This window comes from Accipiter gentilis, chromosome 14 (genome assembly GCF_929443795.1).
Source record: "Accipiter gentilis chromosome 14, bAccGen1.1, whole genome shotgun sequence".
Classification (NCBI taxonomy): Eukaryota; Metazoa; Chordata; class Aves; order Accipitriformes; family Accipitridae; genus Astur; species Astur gentilis.
Window position 1 is genome coordinate 32,516,479 of NC_064893.1, and position 20,758 is coordinate 32,537,236.

Here is a 20,758-nt window from a genome sequence, read left to right on the forward strand (position 1 = left end):
GCCATGGGGTGCATGGGGTACTGGGGCGCTGTGGGGTGCATGGGGTACCTGGGGTGCATGGGATACTGGGGTTCATAGGGTGTACGTGGGGTGCATGGGGTACTAGGGTGCTATGGGGTACATGGGGCACGTGGGGTGCATGGGATACTGGGGTTCATAGGGTGTGCGTGGGGTGCATGGGGTACTAGGGTGCTATGGGGTACATGGGGCACGTGGGGTGCATGGGATACTGGGGTTCATAGGGTGTGCGTGGGGTGCATGGGGTACTAGGGTGCTATGGGGTACTGGGGTGCTGTAGGGTGCACAGTGTACGTGGGGTGCATGGGATACTGGGGTGTTATGTGGTGCATGGGATACTGGGGTGCTGTAGGGTGCATGGGGTACATGGGATGCATGGGGTACTGGGGTTCATAGGGTGCCCCGGGTGCATGGGGCACCAGGGTGCATGGGGTACTGGGGTGCTGTAGGGTGCATGGAGTATGTGGGGTGCATGGGGTACTGGGGTGCTGTGGGGTGCATGGGGTACATGGGGTGCTTGGGGTACTGGGGTTCATAGGGTGCCTTGGGTGCATGGGGTACCAGGGTGCATGGGGTACTGGGGTGCTGTAGGGTGCATGGGGTACGTGGGGTGCATGGGGTACTGGGGTTCATAGGGTGCCCCGGGTGCATGGGGTACCAGGGTGCATGGGGTACTGGGGTTCATAGGGTGTGCGTGGGGTGCATGGGGTACTAGGGTGCTATGGGGTGCATGGGGTACTGGGGTGCTGTAGGGTGCACAGTGTACGTGAGGTGCATGGGATACTGGGGTGCTATGGGGTGCATGAGATACCGGGGTGCTGTAGGGTGCATGGGGTACATGGGGTGCAGGGGGTACTGGGGTTCATAGGGTGCCCCGGGTGCATGGGGTACCAGGGTGCATGGGGTACTGGGGTGCTGTGGGGTGCATGGGGTACTAGGGTGCATGGGGTACTGGGGTGCTGTAGGGTGGCTGGGGTGCACGGGGTGCAGGAGGTACTGGGGTTCATAGGGTGCCCTGGGTGCATGGGGTACTGGGGTGCTTGGGGAGCCCGGGCTGGCGCCCACCCACACTCTGCTCCTCGCCTGCCCCAAACCCCGCGGTGCCGCCAGCGCCGGGAGCCGGCGTGGGGCCGCCCAGGCCCTGCTGCTCTTTGATTTACCAACCCGCAGCCCGAAGGCCGGGACAGAGTCCGAGCGGCTGTCCTGCCCTCTGGCCCCTGCCTGTCCCCCCCTCCTGTCCCGTCACCCCCCCCGGCCATCCCACCCCGGCCGTCCCCCCGCAGCCCTGGGCTGGCCGACGCCGGTGTTTCCCGCAGATCTGGGGGTGCTGGGGCCGGGGTCCCAGGGAGGGGGGGGTGTGATGCCCCCAGCGCGGTGAAGGGGCAGGGGTCTCGGGGCGCACGGCCACGCGTCGTCCCCTGCCCTCGGCGGTGGCTGGAGGCGTCTCCTCTGCCTTGCGCCGTGTGCGGGGCCGGGTGCTTCCGTAGGCGTGAAAAAAACGGCAAACTGGGAAAACCCCCATGTGCCGGGGCCAAGGGACTGGGTGTCACCCCGGCACGGCCACCCATGGGGTCCCCTTGCACGCTGCAGAAAGGGGGGGGAGCAGCCAGGCGAAGGGCAGCGTCCCCCCCGAGAACCGGGGTGCCCACGGGGCCCCAAAGCTGCCCCGGCGGTGCCAGGGCCACCGGGGACCGGGAGCATCCCTGGCGGGGCCACGGTGGGAAGCACAGGAGGAGGAACGCGGCCGGAGGAGCCTTCGTCCCCATCCCGCAGCTCTGTCCCAGCCCCGGTGGGCTCTGGCCCCGCGGCCCTCGTTAGCGCAGCCCCGGAGGAGTTAATGCCCGAGCTCCGCGGCACCGGCGGGAGACACGACGCCTTTCCTCCTCCCGGAATTCTGATCACCAGCCCGGGCTCTGCCGCAGCGGGACGCGGATGGTGGCTTCGCCGGCCGCCCCCCGCTCTGGTTTAATCGTTAACGCCGGCCGAAACGCTGAGCTGGCGGCTCCGGCAGCTTCGGTATTGTGCAATTCCCGCGAGCATCGCCTGCCCGTTGCACAAGGGCTCCGGTGCCGCCAGCCAGAACCCCTTTTCCCGGGCAGGGTGGGTCTGCGGGTGGCGTTCCGGCGCTGGCATCCCTGGGAGATGCCCCGGTGGTACCCGGCTTGCCTCTCCCAGGTGGGATTGCAGAGGGAGCCGGGGCCTTGCCCGCGCTGCCTGTGCTCTCCTGAGCTGCCTGCTGCTGGGGTACAGAGCCGTGGGGGCCATTTGGGATGTGAAGCCGTGCGGGATCCGGGGCCGTACGGGGTCCGGAGCCGTACGGCGTGCGGAGCTCTATAGGTGTGAAGCCGGTTTGGGTGCAGAGCCACACGCTGCCTGCAGCCGTACAGCACGCAGAGCCGTCACACGGGCTGTGGAGCCACGCAGGGTGCGGATCCTTACGGTGCGCAGCACCGTGCGGTGTGGATCACCATGCGGCGTGGATCACCGTGCAGCATGGATCACCGTGCAGCATGGATCACCGTGCGGCGTGGATCACCGTGTGGCGTGGATCACCATGCGGCGTGGATCACCGTGCGGTGTGGATCACCGTGCAGCATGGATCACCGTGCAGCATGGATCACCGTGTGGCGTGGATCACCGTGCGGCGTGGATCACCGTGCAGCATGGACCACCGTGCAGCATGGATCACCGTGCGGTGTGGATCACCGTGCGGCGTGGATCACCATGCGGCGTGGATCACCGTGCGGTGTGGATCACCGTGCAGCATGGACCACCGTGCAGCATGGATCACCGTGTGGCGTGGATCACCATGCGGCGTGGATCACCGTGCAGCATGGATCACCGTGCGGCGTGGATCACCGTGCGGCATAGATCACCGTGCGGCGTGGATCACCGTGCGGCGTGCAATACGTCGTGCGGCACCGTGCAACCCCCTACAGAGTGCAGCACCATGATGGGCAGCCCACAGGGCCCCCCGCAGCCGGCTGTCCCCGGGGCTGAGGAGGGTGCTCCCGGCCCTCCCCGCTCCCCTCGCTGCGATGCTGACCCTGACCTTCCCGGCCGGACCACGAGACTCCAAGCGATGTTTTGGGATGGATCCTTCGTTTACCACCCAGTTTTTGAGCCTCCTGCTGGGGCTCCGGGCACATTTTCCATCACCCAAGGGACCGGGCAGTTGCTCTTGTATTTAAATGTGAATCCGGCTCTGCCGAGCCCCGCAGGCAGCGCGGGAATTAGGGGCAAGCGCTTGGTCCTGCACACGGGGCTTTTTTCTGCTCCTGCTGTTGCAGGTTTGGGAGATGCTTTGGCCACCCCCAGCTCCGCACAAGCAGAAGCTTTCCCTGGCCCGGGTGCAGCTCGGTGCCGAGCCGAGCCTGCCTTTCCCCAGGGAATCGGCACAGTGGTACCCACATCCCGACCCCGCGGGCAGTGCCAGCACCATCCCGACCCCGTGGGCCCATCTTGCTCCGGGAACGACGCTAAGAGGTGATGCTCCTGCGCGGGTCCGGTGCGGCCCAACTGCAGCTCCCGGGGGATTTGGGTGGTGCAGGAGGGACCCAGCCCTGGAAATCTGCGGGATGGGATGATGGAGAAAGGGAGCAGGGGAAGGATGCGGCCGGGGGCAGCCCACACGCCGTCGCGGAGCGGCTGGCAGCAGGAAGAGCGCGGCAGCATCGGCGCCAGCCGCCCCACGCCGTTTTCTATCGGGGCCCTTATCTCGCAGGGGGATGGGAGCAGCTGCCGGGGCCGACTCCTCTATCTCGAGCGGCTGTGGTTTGGCATCGAGCGTGGGGCTGACGAAGTGGCATGAGCGCCTGAAGCTGCCTCCCAGCTTTAACGTCTTCAGCCTTCAGTGGGTTTTGCCGAGCGCCTTGTTTTCGTTTTTAATCTCTTCGCCCGCTGTGATGTAGGGGCAAAGCTGCCGAAGGAAGGCGCGTGGCTTCCTGCCTGCCGCACGGCACGGCACGGCACGGCGGCTCTGCTGCCACAGGTCCGGGCTGGCTCTAGCAAAATCCACGCCAGCGTGCCATGAAGTTGGGCAGCCTCCGGCCGGACCACGCAAAGCGGCTGTGCTACATCCAGAGGGGCTGCAGCCAAACCAGGGCCACCATCGGTGCAGCACCCTTGTCCCGGCACCTTCAGAGTTCATCCCCCAGGCGCATCTCCTGGGGGACACCGGGCATCCCTTGGGGCAGGGATGCCAAACTCCCTGTGGGGAGAAGAGGAGGAAAGTTTGAGCCCCAGGGTCCGAGGGATCCGGGTGCGCATCCAGCTCTCCTGAGCGTTTTTTTGGCACCCGTTGAGGCTTACGGCACCTGCGGGAGCGACACGGAGGCGAGCGGGCAGCAAACGCTCCCCAGCTCCCACCCTGACCCCACGCAGAGCCCCCGAGCCGCAGTTTTAGGCACAGCCACGGCGAATCCCTGCTCCGGGATGGCCCACCTCATTGCAGCAGCTCTCGGCGGCGGCTGCGCATCCCCATCTCGGAGGTGCAAAACCACCCGTGCAGCACGGGTGCGCCCGCTCACGGTTACGCTGCACCCAAAGCCGCTCTCCCAGCGCCGCAGCAGCAGCACCAAGCACCAGCACCAGGGTTTTAGATCCAGTTTAAGAGTGTTTTCTCCTGACAAGGATAAACTCCTCTCAGCCTTTTAATGGTGTTTGGGAGACGGCTGCTCGTGGAGGCACCCTTGCACGCGTCCGAAGGGTGGGAGTGGGTGATGGAGGGCGGGCGGTCGCCTCGCTCTCCCTTGCACCAAGGCATGGGGCTGGCCCCTGGTCCCCATAACTGGGGACATTCAGTGATGGGAGCGAAGCTGCTCCGTGCATCCCGGGAGCTGGACAGGCCCCTGCTCTCCCCCGGGCAGAGGGAGGAGGATGGAGACCCTCGCTCATGGCATAAGCCCGCTACTGAGGGGCCTGATCCTGCAGCCCAGGGCCCCAGGACTGGCCCCCAGCCCTGCCACCACCCACCCCAAAACACAACCGGTCCCAACCCGGTTCCCACCTTGGTGGCAGCACCAGCCCTGTCCCACCGGGCTCCCACGTGGCACCCAGCACCCATAAACTGCCCATCTCGGGGCATCCCAACATCAACCTGCTGGCACCGGGTGGGTTGAGCTGGGACAAGGAGGCTTCAGGAAAAGTAACATAACATATATACAGAATGCAGCCGCCCCAGCTGGCACCGGCTTCGTGTGCGCCCATCCCCGCAAGGCTCAACCCCGTGGAAAGCCGGTCCCAGGGGATCCCCCCTCCCCGACAGCATCCGACTGGGGTGGGACCACCCTGCGGCGAAGACCCCGCTCCCTGGGCGGAGGCGATGCTATAGGTTGGTGATGTACACCTCCAGCCCGTTGGCCGCCGTCCTGGCGGATGCTTGCCGGGATTCCGCCGCCCAAATGTCGCCGACGCTTTCGTACAGGTTTTCGGGGGCACAGGGCTTCCCCGGCTTGTCCCGTTTTGCCGCCTTCTTCCAGTTAACGTCCACGGCCTCGTAGTCCGGCTCGGGGCTGCGGCCCTGAGCAGTCCAGGCTCTGTCGTTGATGGACTCGTAGCAGGGGTCGGGGGGGCCTTGGGCTGCCGAGGACCAGCACCCGGCCGGGGCACCCTCCTCCCGGCGGGGGGGCGGCCACCCAGCACCCACCTCCCTCTCAGCCCTCGGGGACGATGCGGGGACTTGGGTTTTCTTCTTGGTGGCTTTGCACACTGTCGAGTACATCTCTTCCAGCTGCAAAAGGAAGGTGGGGGGTTGGGGGCAATCCCTGCCCACCGCAAGGTATCCCCATGCCCGTGCCCCCCCCGGCTTCCCAGACCCTCCAGGAGGATCCTGGCAGCGGATTAACCATGGGGGATCCTGCTTTTTGCACAACCCGGGGAGCCTTTTGCAAGGCACAGAGAGCAGCACCGTGGGCATCGTCTGCTTGGTCTTGGCTTCATCCTGCCCCCCCAAAAACTCCGCTGGAAATGCAGTAGCCTAATTTACACCCTGCTCCGAACATGGGCATTACAGGGAGGCAGGGCATCACAAGGCCCCCCCCAGCCAGCCAGCACACCACCAGACCCATGCCCCATCCCTGCCACCCCCCCAAAGCCGTACCTTCGCCCGGGGAGCATCACCCACGCCGTCCCAGCACTGCGACGCTCTGGGAGGCCCCGCCACGGCCCCATCCTGCACCTCCCCGGGCACCATCTTCTTCACTTTGCGGACACAGGCGTAATCGGCCGCCCCGTGCCCGGCACGTGGAGGGGGCAGCTGGGTGCCAGTGGGCACGGAGGGCACCAGGGCATCCTCCCCTCCCACCGCCAGGCACTCATAGACCGTGTCCGGCACCGGCTTCCGCAGCGGGGTGAAGAGCAGGTTGGAGTACGTCTGGTCGGGGGACGGGGAGGCAACCGGGGGGTCGGGGATGGGGATCTGGGGCAGCTCACGGTGCAGGAGGACGCTGAGGCCGGGGCTGTGCAGGGAGTCGGCACTGGCCGTGGGGGCTGTGGAGCAGGGAAAATCCAGGCTGGCCGGCCGCTGGGCTGCAGGGAGAAGAGAGGAGATGGAGGGGACACCGGGAATGCAGCGAGCACCAACCCCTGCGCCGGCACCAACCCCTGCGCCAGCACCCCACGGGCACCGTGGCGTTGCCACGATGCGCTCGGCGGGATGTGCAGGGACTACGGGCACCCATCGAGGGTCACCAGCCCCCGGCGGCTGCCCCGGCTCGATGGCCACTCACTGTCATCCCTGGCCTTCACCCGGTACAGCTCGTGCAGCTTCGTGTCGGATTTGCTGAACGACCGCAGCTGCGTCTGTCTGAGCAGGGACTGCAATGGGGGGGAACGCACGCCGTCAGGCTCCTGGCTGGGAGTTGGGGTGCCCAGAGCTCCCCCGGGGCGGATCCTGCCCCCCCCAGCGTGCCCTTACCTCGTCCACCAGCTTCACCCCATCCGGAGGGACCTTCTTCTTCCTGCCCTTGCTGCGGGGAGAAGCGGAGCTGAGCCCGAGGCAGGCGGCCAAGCCAGGGGCAAGGAGCCAGTGCCCCAGGACCCCGACGTGGCCACGGTGGGCATCTCCATGTGCCCCTCACCGGAGCAGCAGCACCCCCCCAAATCCACAACCCTGCTCCTTCGCCAGCCCCGCAGCAGGGTCCGCGCTGGCTGGGGAGGTCTCGATCGCATCCTGCACCCCACTGAGCCGTGCCGGACACCGCTGGCATCACCCCTGGCATCACCCATCCTGCCCATCCCGCTTGCAGCTCAGCGCTCTCCAGGCTGCTCCTGCAAGGCTTTTGGGTGCAGGGCAGTGGCGGGGGGAGAGCAGCGAGGCACAGGGGTGCAGGATTAGACCAGGCAGAGTTGTACTGGAGCTGCAGCTGGGGGTTCAGGATGAACAGAGCAGCAGATCCCAGCGGTCCCAGCTCAGGACAGGCACACGTGGGGTCTCCACGTTCAGCCACCAAACGCCACCGAAGGGTCCCCAGCCCCATTCCCAGCACGAGGAGGCAAAGCAGAGGGGCGGCGCGCAGCACGTACCGTCTGCAGGCAGCGCACAGGGCGCCCAGGTAGACCAGGACACCGAGCAGGGCCAGGACAGCACCGGCCGGCAGGAGCGGGGTCCGTACCAGCCCCTCGCCGCCGGCTGCAGCCATGGGGGACCCGCTTCCAACACCGCTGCGGGGTCAGGCTCTGGGGAGAAAAAACACAAGTCGGGGTGCAGCTGGGCGCCGCTGGGCTCACCATGGCACAAGATGGTGTTCTGTGGCCCCCCAGGGCTTGCCATGGCTTCTGCAGCGCAGTCCCCCCGGGGAAGGGGGTCTCTCCGGGTGCTCTGGAGGGGGACGTGCACCGAGAGCCCCATTTTCTGGCCGGCTCCTGCCCTCCCCGGGGCTGCCACGCTGCCTCCAACGCCCTGCCCAGCCTGGTGCGGACGCCCAGCAGCGGATGCTTTGCCACCCCCAGGGAATAACTTCAGATTGTGGTTCCTTTTAAAAAACCCCAAACCCAACAAACCCAACAGGATTCAAGCTCCCAAGTTGCCACCCAGATGTTGAAAAGGAGATGCCCTGAAAACCCTCTGGAGACATCCCAAAAGTGCCAACGTGCTTTCTGGGGACACTGGGACACAGCCCCGGGTTGTGGGGTGGCCCAGACAGGACGGGGAAACAAATGACTCAGCTTCCCGGAAACGGGGTGAGCTTCAGCCTCGCAGCCGCCTCTCCCTCCTCGCACCCCGGGCATGGGGGCATGCACCGGGACACCCTCCTTCCACAGCGGGTCTCGCCCTCTCCCCCTCTGACCTCCGTGGGATTTGGCCCCATCCACCCGTGCCACGCGACCTGCGGAGTTACGGGGGAGAAAATCCTGGGTGGGAGCGATGGTGCTGCCGGCATCACCGCCATCTCCCCATTTGCAGCACCGTGTATGGTGAGCTCCCGGGCGGCCGAGCTCAGCCCAGCCCTGCAAACCCCACAGCGACATTTCTGCTCTCACGGGAACCCGAGTCGCTCCCTGCAGCATCCCAGCACGATCCACGCTTGAGCCAGGAGCTGCGGGATCACAACCAAGCACCATCCCGGACAGGTCGGCTCTTTGGCACAGGCAGCGCGGCATACGTGGACCCCCCCACCACAACCCCGGTTCTGTAGCCGCTCTGTGCTGTGACACGAGAGCAGAAAATGCCTGACCTTTTGACCGCTCTCCTCTGCCTAAAGAAAAAGCCATGCCTTGCCCAAACCCAGCCCTCTTCCCCGCGCCTTATTCAAGGAAAAACGGTCCTCCCCTGCAAACCACGGCAGCGGCAAGACCAGAGCAAGCGGTGCAGAAGCATGAAGGTGCCGGGGAGCCCGACACAAATTGCGGATGCTCCCCAGCCCGTCAGGATCCCACGCCTTTCCCGGGGGGGGTTCTTGGTGACGCCCCATCCCATCGTCCCCGTCCCATCGGCCGTCAGCGTGCTGCAAAGCCCAAAGCAAAATCTGCCACCGCTTCACCTGCGCCAACGTCGAGACGGCGGCTGCTGCTCCCAGCTCTGCCCAAGCCCAGCGCTGCGCACGCCCTGCTCCCCAAAAAGGCTGGTGCGCTACTAGAGAAGCGCACGCCCGCATCCGGAAAATGCCTGGTCCGAAGGGAGACCGAGGCAGTTCCCAGCACCGGAGTAAGGCACGGCTCGAAGGCGGCAGTCACTGATCCGGCCTTGGCCGGCGGCAGAGTCCCCAGGCGGGACAGGGCTGGCACAGCCGAGCGGGACAGCTTCCACCGACGCAGCCGGGGACACAGAGATCCCGTGGGGCACGCCGAACGCCTCTTACTCACCCTCTTACATATCTTAATCCGGATGACAAAGATCAGATGAGCGCCGATGAGAAACCACCCTGCCTCGCACAGCTCTCGGGTGCTACAGCAGCCCCAGCCCCACGGCGAGCGGGGGGGTCTGCGCCCATCGAGGGACCGATCTCGCTCCCCTCTGCCCTACGCCCCGTGTCACAAGGCAGCATCTCCGCTGCGTCTTTACCCCAATAACCGGCAAGTCTCTGCCTACTTGTAGCACCCTTTTATCTGAGAACTTCCCACACCTTTGGAAAGTTCCCTGACTGAAGCCTTAACCCCTGGAGAGCAATTATTTCAACGCAGAAAGTGAGACACGGAGGTTTTAGGGACTAACCGGGCTGGACAGACTGGCTTAGATCAGAGCTGGGAAGGGAAGGCTGTTCCCTCTCCAACGACATTTTAATTAGACAACACTACTTTTCTGTCTGAGCATACATTAATTAGACGGATTACCTGCAACACGGGCAGTTGCTTTAGACAGTCCTCGCTGAACTTGTTTAGCTCATTAGAGCGACAGGATCGCAGGCTGCAGAAGCAATTTCGTTCAGGGTAGAACTGAGCAGGCTCTGAGGTTTAGCAGACAAAATTATAACGAGGTACGACGGCTGTGAGCTGGTGTTATGTCGGAATCAAAGTGCGAGCTTTTACCATGCTGAGGCGGGCACACACAGGGCAACTTATCCCACAGCGGGTGGATTTTCCATCCCTGAATTTTTAAGATTGAAGAAGGAAGGCAGAGGCTTCCTAAGTCAAAATTAACACAGACAAATTCTTCTGACCTACTTTCTGTTGTGCAGGAGGTCGGTGGTTGCTCCTGGATTTCTGACCTATAAAAATGCCCAGTGCACGCTCAGCGGTCACTGGAAGAAACCACTTCTTGGGACAACACGTTGGTTCTCCCAAAATTACAAATTTGAGAGGAAAACCCAGCGCCTGACCGAAGCCGCTTAGGTAGGACTAAGCAGGTTTGCAAGGCAGAAAGTCTCAAACAGACTTTCCGCAATGTACACCTGAATTCCCTGCCAATAAAGTTATTGATCTCCCAGTCCTGGGGCTATTCTCCGGGGCAGGAGACTCAGCAGACAGCATTTCATAACGCGCTGGCTCCACAAGCCAAGATGGCTTTGAACATGAGAGCAGTCACAGCCGTTGCATACGTGCGACGCGCACCCACGGCCACCGAGGAGGGAATAACTCCCTTTTGTGCTACCTGAGCACAGGCACGATAAATGCAGTTGGTTTGTTACTTGTGACTCCTACAAAAGGCACAAGTTTCTCAGCTGGGCTTCACGAAAACAAGATTAAATTTACTGTAAAATTAAGTGCTGCTGCTGCTGCTGATTTTGCTTGGCCTCTGATTCATCTACCCAGATAAAACCGCACACAGTGTTTGGTACAGGGTGACGAGAAGAAAGTCTATGAAACTACTAAAAGCGTATTTGGAAGAAACCAGGGCAAACATTACAAGCTGATTTCCATCAGTGATTGCGAACACGGCTGCAGCAAACACAGCTCGGGTACCCTGGGGAGTTGCACTGAAAAAAAGTCCCAAGAAGCAGAAGTAGGTCTTTTTTTTTTCTTTTCAATTATGAAGAGTGAAAGCCCTGTAACAATTAGTCAACAACGTTGAATCTGCCCTAGACCATGGGATGCAAATAGTACATCTTAAGACTATTTCAAACATGGAGCAGGGACGAGATCTCACCCACTTCACTCGCATTTCTGCAGCAGGGGGGAGAGATTTCACGGTCAAACTCCTGTGGAGGTGTTTCATTTAGAAAGGGCCAACTATATTTCTACACGCCAGACCCAAATGTCACAAAACTTGGATGCATGCTTCTAATTACAGTTCTGATCATTACTCATATGCCAGAGTGGCTTTTGTGAAAATATAGTCTTACGCCTTAAGGTAAGCGACCCGCCTGCTCACACCGTGTGGCTTTGGTCGAGGCTGACATCATTTCAGCATTTGTCTCTCTTCCCGCCCTTCCGTGACTGCTGGAAATGTCCTCACTTGGGCAGAGAAATGCACTTTCAAGCAGAAGCCGAGAACCTGCTAGAGAGATTTTCTGCAGAGCTGAGCCACAGAAGGACACCAGCACAGACCTCGGTCCTGCAGTTATGGGAAGCCAGATTCCAAAATACAGCATGGGCATTTTAAGGAGAAACATGTTTTCTCGAGAATCACCTGCCTACCACAGTGGTTTTCTTGCCATACATTCAGTAGTTTTACCTAATTTCAGGTTTACAGAGGACAGCGTTTCAACGATCACACTCTCTCAAGCCTTCTCACCTGCAGCCAGGAGCTCAGCTGTTCCCCAAAAGCTGTTCCACACGCAAGCAAAAACTCTAGTCCCCCTCCCCACAAGACAACTGGAAATTTTTCTGTTGAAAAAAAAAAAAAAAAAAAAAAAGAAGAATGCCACACACCTCTGAACTCAACAATTCATTCCCCAAGAAAGTAATCTGTTCCCACTCAACCTCTAGATTCAAGCCACGGAACCCCAGCAGTGTTGCCAAGCTCAAGCACCTTTTCTTCCTTTGTAAGCCCAGATGCTCGCAAAGCACAAAGCATTAAGCAAGCACAAAGCATTAAGCGGCACAAAGCTCGCAGCCCTCCTCGCAGCCGACTGAAAGTTTAACCCAGCCGATACTTCCCCGCTGCAGTGTTACGAGTAGGAATCCTGCCTGTCCAGTCTAGCTAGCTGCAACAGCATCTCCGACAAAACTGGAATTTCTATATAGATCAGGGGGTTTTTTAAGTATTTTTCAACCCCTGGTGTAGTTGCGGGTACCCGAGTTTACCAGGCAAAAAAGCAAAGGCCACTTACTTAGCAGAAACTCAAAAGCCGGTGAGTGTGAAGAGTGGGAATCCGATCATGCTCTCTTCCTTGCCAGCCAACCTGGAGAATTTCGTTTCTTTTATCCCACAGAGTTACTCCTCGTTAGGGGTTTCTGAACATTTCGAACATCTCGATCTGAGCTCTCCCACTCCTCTTTATCTCCTTCTAGAGCAGACACCATGCAGCACACACCACAGCTCGCTTCCTGGCCTGCAGAGGTGGTTGCTTCACCCAATGGTAGGCTGGGTTTCTCCCCGCCTTGGCTGCGAGCAGCACCGCAGACGGGCTCTGCAGGCACCCGGCACATAAGAGCACCCTCTGCCGCGCTCCACTTCCCACCGAGCTGGTTTTAGTGCCAGCTCTCTGTCCGCAGGGGAATAGAAGGAAAGAATGGGTCGCCACAGATCATCATTACCTTGCAAATGAACAACGCCTTACAAGGACAGAGAGGAAAAAAAATAAAAAACAACTTTATTCACCGGGGACGTGAACTGTCTTGGGTGGGAGGGAGCAGCCATTCGAATAGGAGTCTGACAAGTAAGGCCGTGGAAATCCCAAGGAAGGGTCAAAATACACCTTAGCTGAGACACAGGGCTAATACACCCAGTTCTGAAAGAGGAGACCATGATGTTACACAGTGTCAGAGCACAAAACAAACCCAAGAAGCTTCTCTGCCCAGCTTGGCTCACCAGTCATGGGCCACTTCAGCGAGCACCCATGCTAAGCTGGGCACATTAATCCTTGTCACCACTCAACATTTCAGTGTGGGGAACAAACAGTCATTTGTGAGGGAAGGGCACTGAGCAACCATTGTTAAACCCTTGAGTTAAGCCCAGTGCGTGGAGAACACAAATTCAGAACAATGAAGATAGTACGGCCAATTTAGTTAGAAACTGATGGATGCTGAAGTGCTCAAGGCAGCCCACGCCACCTTTCACATCTACACGGTGCCCATCACAGCAGGATCCAAGTGCTTTCCAAGAGAAGAGAGTCACTCTAACAGGTTTCCTGAAGACGTCCATCTTGTTTACTTTTGCTGTTGCTCTGTGTTTTCTGAGGTGTGTCTGCAGCAACGCTAAATCCCACATGACTTGAACAACTCTGATCGTATCTCCTTCAGCCTTAGATTTTCTGGTTAGTTTGGCAGCCTGACCCTACAAGTAGGTGCAGCCCTGACCAGGCTGACAGCTTTATAAGTTTCTTAGGAACAGATAAAAAAAGGTGGTACTAAAGGAGCAAAACTTTTCATTAGAAAAATGACTCACAGAATAAAAGGAAATCAATTTCTTAAATTAAGAAAAAAACGTGCCCTTAAGATACTGGCATGAAATTGCAAACAATTTTTTTTAAAAAAAGCAGTTACAACGCGCAAGTTCCACCAGAAACAGAATCTGGTGAAACCACCATCTCCTCTCGGGCAAGGACCGGCTGCTGCCAACGCAGAATATAACCTAGGGGAGAAGACAACCTTCCTGTCCAAAGACTCTCCACGCTGCAGGGAAGGGCACTTTGCCTGCTTGGCCTGCTTGCAGCATAGCCTGAAGCTCTCCCACAGACAGGGCTGCACGCTGGGCACATACAGACCTCCTAATCTTTGTGCTCATCCACGGCCCAGTCCAACCTGGATCTGGGTCCTGAGGTTTTTTAGTAAAAGGACACGGGTTCAGCGAGCCACCTAGGACAGAAAAACTCAAGTAACGATGGCAAAAAAATCACAGGGTTCCCTGTGGAGTTGTTCCTAGCTAGGAGGTTTTAGAATCCGTTACTCTGCTGTCTTATTCCCCCAGCTTTGGCACTCTACTTGTGGAACCATGCAGCTTTCCATGCCAAGTCAATGAGTTAGGCTATAGCACGTCCTAGGGATACTCTTACAGTCAAAGTGATGAAATCTGATGCTTGAGGCCACTAGTACCCACCTCCAAGCTGCCAGTTTTCTGTCTATTCATTACACTAGGGCTACAAGGAACTGCTCCCAAAACCCCTCAGTTCTCAGATAAATCCCATAGCAAACACCAGAAGGTAGAGAGCAGTTGAAGCAATTTGCTTTTGCTGTTTTTCACCCAGCACAAGCCTTTTCTGCTCCGCTGGAATGTGCTCGGGACCCTGCCTCCACTTGTGTTTGTCGGTTGGCTGCAAACACAAGCCACAGTTGATGGCAGGATGTGGGGCTTTCAAAGCCCCTCCTCAGCTGGTTCGTAGCCAGCAATGTTACCCCCCGAGTAGCTACAGGCTCTGGATGGAGGTGCTACCGTAGCGATAACAGAGGAAAGAAGTGTGCAAGAGAGCACAGAATCGTATTTCTTGTAGCTAGTCCTTACACAAGGCTCAGGCTTACTGAAGGCTTGCAGGGCTGGACGGATGTGTACTCCTCCCCCTCCCAGCAGAGCTCAGAAGCATCTAGTTTTAGAAACTGCTGCTTTTCAGCCCAGTTTTCAGGCTGGGCAGCCTGAAGCCCAGAGGAGCAGGATGGCTCACCCAGGCTCTGAGGCCACAAGCACCGGGGCTGGCTAGAAGGACAATCACTGCAGTCAAACGCCTTTCTCAGAGACTAGAACTCAGTCATTTTCTTATGCGTGTCTGCTTTCTTCTGCTCCCGCTGCAGACTGGCTTCCTGGGCCTGCAGCTGCCCCAGCTGTTTGTGCGCATTAGCCAGCTTCTCCTCCAGCTGAGCTGTAGCAATGCTGTGCCTGAAAGCAAAAAGCATTATGGCAATGTCATCCTGCATGATAAGATCAAAGACATGTCATCATCCCAGGAGGGTTTGCCCTTTCCTGTGGGATTAGCGCAAGTGACCTGCTGAAAGCCAGGAAGAACCTGATGCTCCGCACAATCAGGGCTAGAAAATGTCCTCCTGTGATACAACAACACTGCAGAGATGGGCATGAGAAGGAAAGAACTCCAGTACCTTTCCTCAGAGACCCCCTCTCCTCGTCACAGGTGAATTCCAGGCAAAGGACCCCAGACACATCTGCCAGTGTCCAAGCTGCTCTGAAGCACACACTAATGTCTCTCTCCTCCCCTTTCCCTTAGGTCTCATCCAGGTATGTTTCACTTGGTCCTCCTATACCTCATTTCAAGCCCACCCCTTCCCAGAAGTGCCATGAATTCTCAGTTCATCCTGCAGTCCCAAAGAGAATGTTTTCCTACCGTCCAATGTTGCGTGCCAGGGCCTGCTGGATTCCTCTGATATCCCGCTGCGTTTGTTCAATCTTCTCCATTGTCTGGAAGAGGCGGACACTCAGGGCCTTCTTGGTGCTCTTGCTAGCATGGTAGATCTCTTTGCTGTTCCTCTCTGGCAGTGCCATCCCTCCAGCCTTCTCCCCAGTGCTCTTCCCTCGCAATTTCTCATTTAAAAAGTCAAACACGTTGCGGGGAGGCTTGCGGCTGCCCGCAGGGGACTGTCCAGAGCTGTTTCCCTTTGCTCGGCATTTCCTCGATTTGCCTGGGTCTAGCTTCCCCTGTTTCTTCTTCTGAAGCACCTCAGCACACTGGTCGAGGGACTTCCCTCGAGGAAGTACCACAGCCTGCACCGGCTCCACTCGGCCCTCAGAATTCTTCCCTAACCCTGAGGAGAGACACCAAGCGATTACTGTGAGCGAGGACATCCCCTCTCAAGTCACCTCCCACCACAAGCTCACGCGGACAACTGCAAGCTTAGAACAAGTAAACAGGCTTTTGAGGTACAAAAAGCCATAACTACCATCCAAGTCAAGGGCAGCAGCAAAGGCCGCAGCATGGTGGATGCAGACGCTACGACAGGAGCCTTCTGCAGCACAAGATATGTGACAAAAAGGCCGAGGCCACCCATCAGGCCGGTTTCTGTGAAACTAGGTTCAGCCTCCCATTCTCAGCTTCTCAAGCCAGGTTCTTCTTAAAACTGGTTTGGTTCCTCTGGGAGAACTAGAGACAAATGTAAGTAGCAGACTGCCCTCCTAAAGCCCCCAAGGCTCAATACAATTTGTGTAGTGAGAAGCTAGTTCAGCAGGCTTTGAAGTCTGCGTCTAGAGCCAGGAGATGCTTTAACACAGACATCAGAAGCTTCATAGATCAGTTCCCTTGTACCTAAAGCCTTTGAACATCTCATACAGCAGTTCTCATGGCTTTAATCAGGAACTTGACCACGGTTCCAAATGCCTCCAATTTTTGCTATTACCACACAGAGGCTGGTGCACACATATGCCTGTACTTCGATTAAGTAAGTTATCCCTTCTTGCCTTCGAACACGCTGTGATTCGTCACACAGCTTGAACCTTATCTAACAGGGCCTTCCGCAGAGAAAAGTTTTAGCTTAATCCAAAATCTTGTTTTTCTTCACTAGCTTTAAGATCCGCCAAAGCAGTTGGGCTCTCACAGCACCAGGACCGCCTTCTCCTCTTACCTTTTCCAAACTCATATCCCATTTGAACGAGCAGTTTGGAGCCAATACCACGAGTATGGGCTTCCCAGCCACCAAAAGAGGAACTGCACGCAGGAGTCCATTCCCCATTCTCTGGAACTCCTGAGTCTATCACTGTGGCACAGAAGAGAAGAATCAGCGAAACACAGAAACAAAGCTGCTATGCAAACCTTCACCTGGGGCATGCACACAGCATGAAAAGCCTTCACAAAGCAGTGCAATATACTTCCCTCACCCTAGAATCATTCAGCAGTTCCTCCAGCCTTACTTGGTTCCTACTGAGCAGTCACCTTTTACGAAGGCTGCACAGTGAGTTACCTGAATGAGAGATCTCACTTGATTTAATGCACATACCATCTCATAGTTCCAGGCAGAATCATCCAGAATTGCTTCCTTTCCTTCCTTCTAGGATGGTCATACAGACTGACATACACCATCAAAGTAAAATTTGGCACAGCGGTGTCTAATACTTACTCTGTGCCTCCAGCTCATGTCTCTGGTATGAGGCTCCCCTAGGCCACAATGCTAATTTTGTGTTATTAGGATCCAATAATCTCTATTAGGCTAAACTAAAGAGCTCTAGGACCACAACTTTGTCCCTGTGGCGTAACTGTGGCACCAGCACAGGGACAGCACTGTCCATGTAATCTCAGCAAAGTCACTTGGGCTCTCTCTGTGCCAGCTCTCAATAGTAAAACAGGGCATGGCTGTTCCTGCAGCCTCATCGAGGCACTGGAAGGACCAAACACACACAATTACTGGGGTCTCATACTCTTGTGTCATGGAGCTACATGGAGTTCCCCGAGATGAGGAAGTCTCCAGATTCACTTATTAGCTCAACTCAGCCAGCCACATAAGAAACCAACTCAGAGCTTGAAACTCGGCTCTGAAATATCACACCCTGTTCTTTCACGTGTTGGAAGTTCCCATGGAAACCTCCAACCTTCATTAGCCCAGTAATTTGCATAAACCAGAGATTTTAGTTTGCAATTGTAACATAATAGCTAATTACTGTTTTCTATCTTTCAGCAACATATAAAGAGATTAGCTACTCTTTCATCAGAGGTGAGACACTTAGAATGAAAGCTCCGGGAGAGTAACTCAGCAGGTCCCAGAGAAAGGCAGACCTAGACCGCTTTTGCTCACACCGTCCCCACTTTCTCACCTTTAGCATAACCAGAATCATCAACACTGTCTTCATCAGACTCGGCAGATTCAGCACCATCTTCACTTCGCAGTGGGGGAATGACACTGTCTCCTTCCACAACAGCTTCCTTGAGCAGCAGAGAATCAAACTTCACGGTGTAGTAACCACTGTCGATGTCTACAGAAGGAAAAGCAAGGAACAAGAGTTCAAGTAAGTCTCCAATATGCAACTGGCAGAGGGCTTTCTAAAACAGAGTTAGCTCCAGTGGAACGACATGGGAGAGGGGGAAGGCCCAAGGAAAACATGTTTTTAAAAATTCTGTTTCTTCTTTGTGATTTAGTTTTCTGTCTGGGAGGGAGAAGCACCCACTGCAATGAAAGCTATTTCCACAATGCCTGTGTTGAATACTTAAATGTTTATTTCTAAGAATGAAGAAAGATGGGCTGCTGAGAAATGGAATTAAAGAGAAGTTAGACTTACTCCCCTCTGACCTAATAATTGTCAAAGAAAGATGGAAAGAGAGACTAAACCCCCACCCATCGCAGGACATAGGGAAGCCTGTATCAGCAGCTGATGGGCAGGGGCAGCTCCCCCACCATTTGTTTAAACAAGAGCAGATTATTGCAATTCTAACCTAATACGCACACCAATTCCTGCAATACCTGCCTCTTCCCTTTTGGTGCAGTTAATGACCATGTAGTCATTTCCTTCCCACATTCCTGCTCTTTATGTCTTCTTTTTGTATAAGGCCCTCCTGTTTCCTAGCCTATTCCCTTCCCAATCCTGACAAAGTTCAGACCGTTTTCTCAGCTATGTCGAGATTTTCAGTTTAGGGCTGCAGCTACATAGTTAATGTTTTTCTATCATCAACCAAAATAGTCAAGTTTTACATCCACTTAAGCATCAGCCTTCATTTTCCACACAGAATCCTGGCAGTGCACTGAAACACGACTCACCAGTTATTTTTGCAGTGTACCATATTCCATCGCTGTGTTTCGCCAGGCAGGCTGAGCCCACCTCCAGCGTGCTCAGATTGGGCTCCTGAAATGGCTGAAGCTCTTCCACAGAGACCACTTGACCATGGGAAAACCTGCCAGGGAAGGTGGAAGAGGAATTATCTCTACCTCATTTGAGCAGGCTTTAAATAAAAACTCCTTCTCTCCTTAAAGGAAATGCAAATGAGTCCTCAGTGGTGATGAATCTTTACCAGTAATTATGGAAGTTCTACCATGCACTATTTCAATTACAAAAGATATTCATTTTTCATCTTAAACATATTATTTATGTGACATAACAAAGAATGCATCCCACCCCAGAGAATTAAGCTCTCCTTGCTAGTGACACATCCAGTAACAAAGTTCACGGGTCCTTTGAGATAAACAGGACCACTCAGACACGCAGGTCTCTAGGTCAACCTCCTGCTCAAAGCACAACCAACTTCAAAGACTAATCAGGTTGCTCAAGACTTTATCTAGTTAAGTTCTGAAGATCTCCAAAGATAAGAGACTCTACAACCTCTCCGTGCAACTGGAACGTATGCACTATCGACAGACAAGCTTTGGTGTTTTATTTTACAATACTTAATCGGTTATTAATTTAGCCAGTTGCCTGATTATGTAAAATCTCTCCAGCCTTCCCATGAGATTTTCCACTTCATCTCTGCATTACCTAAAGAAAACAGCCAAACCGATGCTACTGCTTGCCATAACACATTTTAAAAACATAAACAAAAAGGCAAATTTTCATTGGGTAAAAAAGCCAAACACGGTACTTTCAGAGGAGGTTTATCCCTTTGAACGGCAAGGCCGTTAGCGACAGGAAGGACAAAAACCCCCTCCCACCCCTTTTTCTTTTTTACCGACAGTTCTCTTTAAATCTGCATTTGTCATCCAAGAAGAATGGGCACGGCTTCAGAGACTTGTGAGTTGGATAGAGGTACAGCACTCTGACTCCTGCACTGCCGTCTTCTAAGTCCTCTGTCCCCACAATCATGGCATTATGGTACTCCAGGGTGCCCCAAGAACTGTAGTAAGGGGCTTTAACCTTCATCCCACTCAATTCCTCCTCCTCTTCTCTGTCAGACGACTCCTCCTCTTCACTGTACTTTGATTCACTTTTGTCATCAGTTTCTTCATCTCTCTTTGATGATATCCTATCATCATTAGCTGAAGGCTTCTCATCAGTTCCGAGCTCAGCAATGGCTTCCTTAAAAGCAGCGTACTCCTCATCTTGGGCAGAACTGTCTGGGTTGGTGTCCTGCTCCGGAAGACCTACTGGGGAGGAGGAGGAGGAGGCATTTGTATCTAAAGTAGCCAGAAGTTTGCTCTTTTTCACTGACACCAGGCTGGATTCAGTCAGCTCTATCAGCTGCTTTAAATCTTCCTGCAACTGAATCAAGTCCGACTGCTGCGATGGGTCCAGGCCTGCCCCTAAAGCCAGCTCCACTTGCTGCAGCTGGGCATTGTAGGTCTGAATGGCTGCTTCCAGACTCTCTTCATCCATTATCAGCAAAATAAAGGTGTGTTTAACAGCGTCCTTTCCAGGAACTCAGAACATATTCGAAGAGTTTACTTAAGATGAGCAACTTTTTGGATAACAAGCCCTTGTCCGCAGAAGCTACCATCTACCCCGCCGTCCCGCTTCCTCCCTTGGAAGTAACCAGGCCGGTGCTCCCGCAGCAAACAGGCGGTGAAGGGCGATGAGAGAGTCCAAGAATAGGCCGGTCCCTGCCCTCCCCCGCCACGGCGCCCGCTCGAGCCCACCGGGCCCACACACGGCACCGCTCCGCCCGCAGCCCGGGCGATCGCGGCGCGACCCCTCCGCCACGGGGCTGGCAGCAACTCCCCGACCTGACCCTGACTCGGCCTCCCCACTCGCCCCTCGGCTCCCCCTTCCCCTACTGTACCGCCGCCATGACACCCCACCAACTTCCGGCTCCTCCAGCACCCCCACTTCCGGCTTCTTTAGCCTACGCCTTACGCCACTCAGCAACGAGCCCGCCCCCCACCACTGCGCTTGCGCACTCGTCGCCTCCTG

At 56.4% G+C, this 20,758-nt stretch overlaps 2 protein-coding genes across 5 annotated transcripts; both read right to left on the bottom strand.

Moving 5' to 3' along the window:
• Positions 1-4,617: 4,617 nt before the first annotated feature.
• On the bottom strand, positions 4,618-14,726 carry LIME1 (Lck interacting transmembrane adaptor 1). 4 transcript variants are annotated; one of them, XM_049817141.1, is made up of 7 exons: positions 12,168-12,570; positions 9,790-10,042; positions 7,543-7,695; positions 6,935-6,986; positions 6,747-6,834; positions 6,119-6,546; positions 4,618-5,749 (listed from the first exon to the last, which is right to left on the bottom strand). In XM_049817141.1, exons 3-7 carry the CDS (start codon positions 7,656-7,658, stop codon positions 5,345-5,347), a joined length of 1,089 nt encoding a protein of 362 aa, XP_049673098.1. In that variant the 5' UTR covers positions 7,659-7,695; positions 9,790-10,042; positions 12,168-12,570; the 3' UTR covers positions 4,618-5,344. The 4 variants fall into 4 exon arrangements, with proteins under 4 accessions (XP_049673098.1, XP_049673099.1, XP_049673097.1 ...); XM_049817142.1 differs by lacking the exons at positions 9,790-10,042; positions 12,168-12,570 and adding an exon at positions 14,655-14,726; XM_049817140.1 differs by lacking the exon at positions 9,790-10,042.
• Positions 12,631-20,638, bottom strand: ZGPAT (zinc finger CCCH-type and G-patch domain containing). The gene is made up of 6 exons (XM_049817138.1): positions 19,581-20,638; positions 18,679-18,812; positions 17,741-17,899; positions 16,558-16,689; positions 15,327-15,744; positions 12,631-14,866 (listed from the first exon to the last, which is right to left on the bottom strand). Exons 1-6 carry the CDS (start codon positions 20,222-20,224, stop codon positions 14,728-14,730), a joined length of 1,626 nt encoding a protein of 541 aa, XP_049673095.1. The 5' UTR covers positions 20,225-20,638; the 3' UTR covers positions 12,631-14,727.
• Positions 20,639-20,758: the final 120 nt, after the last annotated feature.

Coding starts and splice junctions, on each gene's coding strand:
- ZGPAT (XM_049817138.1), bottom strand. CDS start 20,224: ATGGATGAAGAGAGTCTGGAAGCAGCCATTCAGACCTACAATGCCCAG. Junction 17,900..18,678: donor GTACACTGCAAAAATAACTG/GTGAGTCGTGTT, acceptor TTCCTTCTGTAG/ACATCGACAGTGGTTACTAC. Junction 15,745..16,557: donor GGGATATGAGTTTGGAAAAG/GTAAGAGGAGAA, acceptor GTCTCTCCTCAG/GGTTAGGGAAGAATTCTGAG.
- LIME1 (XM_049817142.1), bottom strand. CDS start 7,658: ATGGCTGCAGCCGGCGGCGAGGGGCTGGTACGGACCCCGCTCCTGCCG. Junction 6,987..7,542: donor CTGTGCGCTGCCTGCAGACG/GTACGTGCTGCG, acceptor TTCTCCCCGCAG/CAAGGGCAGGAAGAAGAAGG. Junction 6,547..6,746: donor GGTGAAGGCCAGGGATGACA/GTGAGTGGCCAT, acceptor TTCTCCCTGCAG/CCCAGCGGCCGGCCAGCCTG.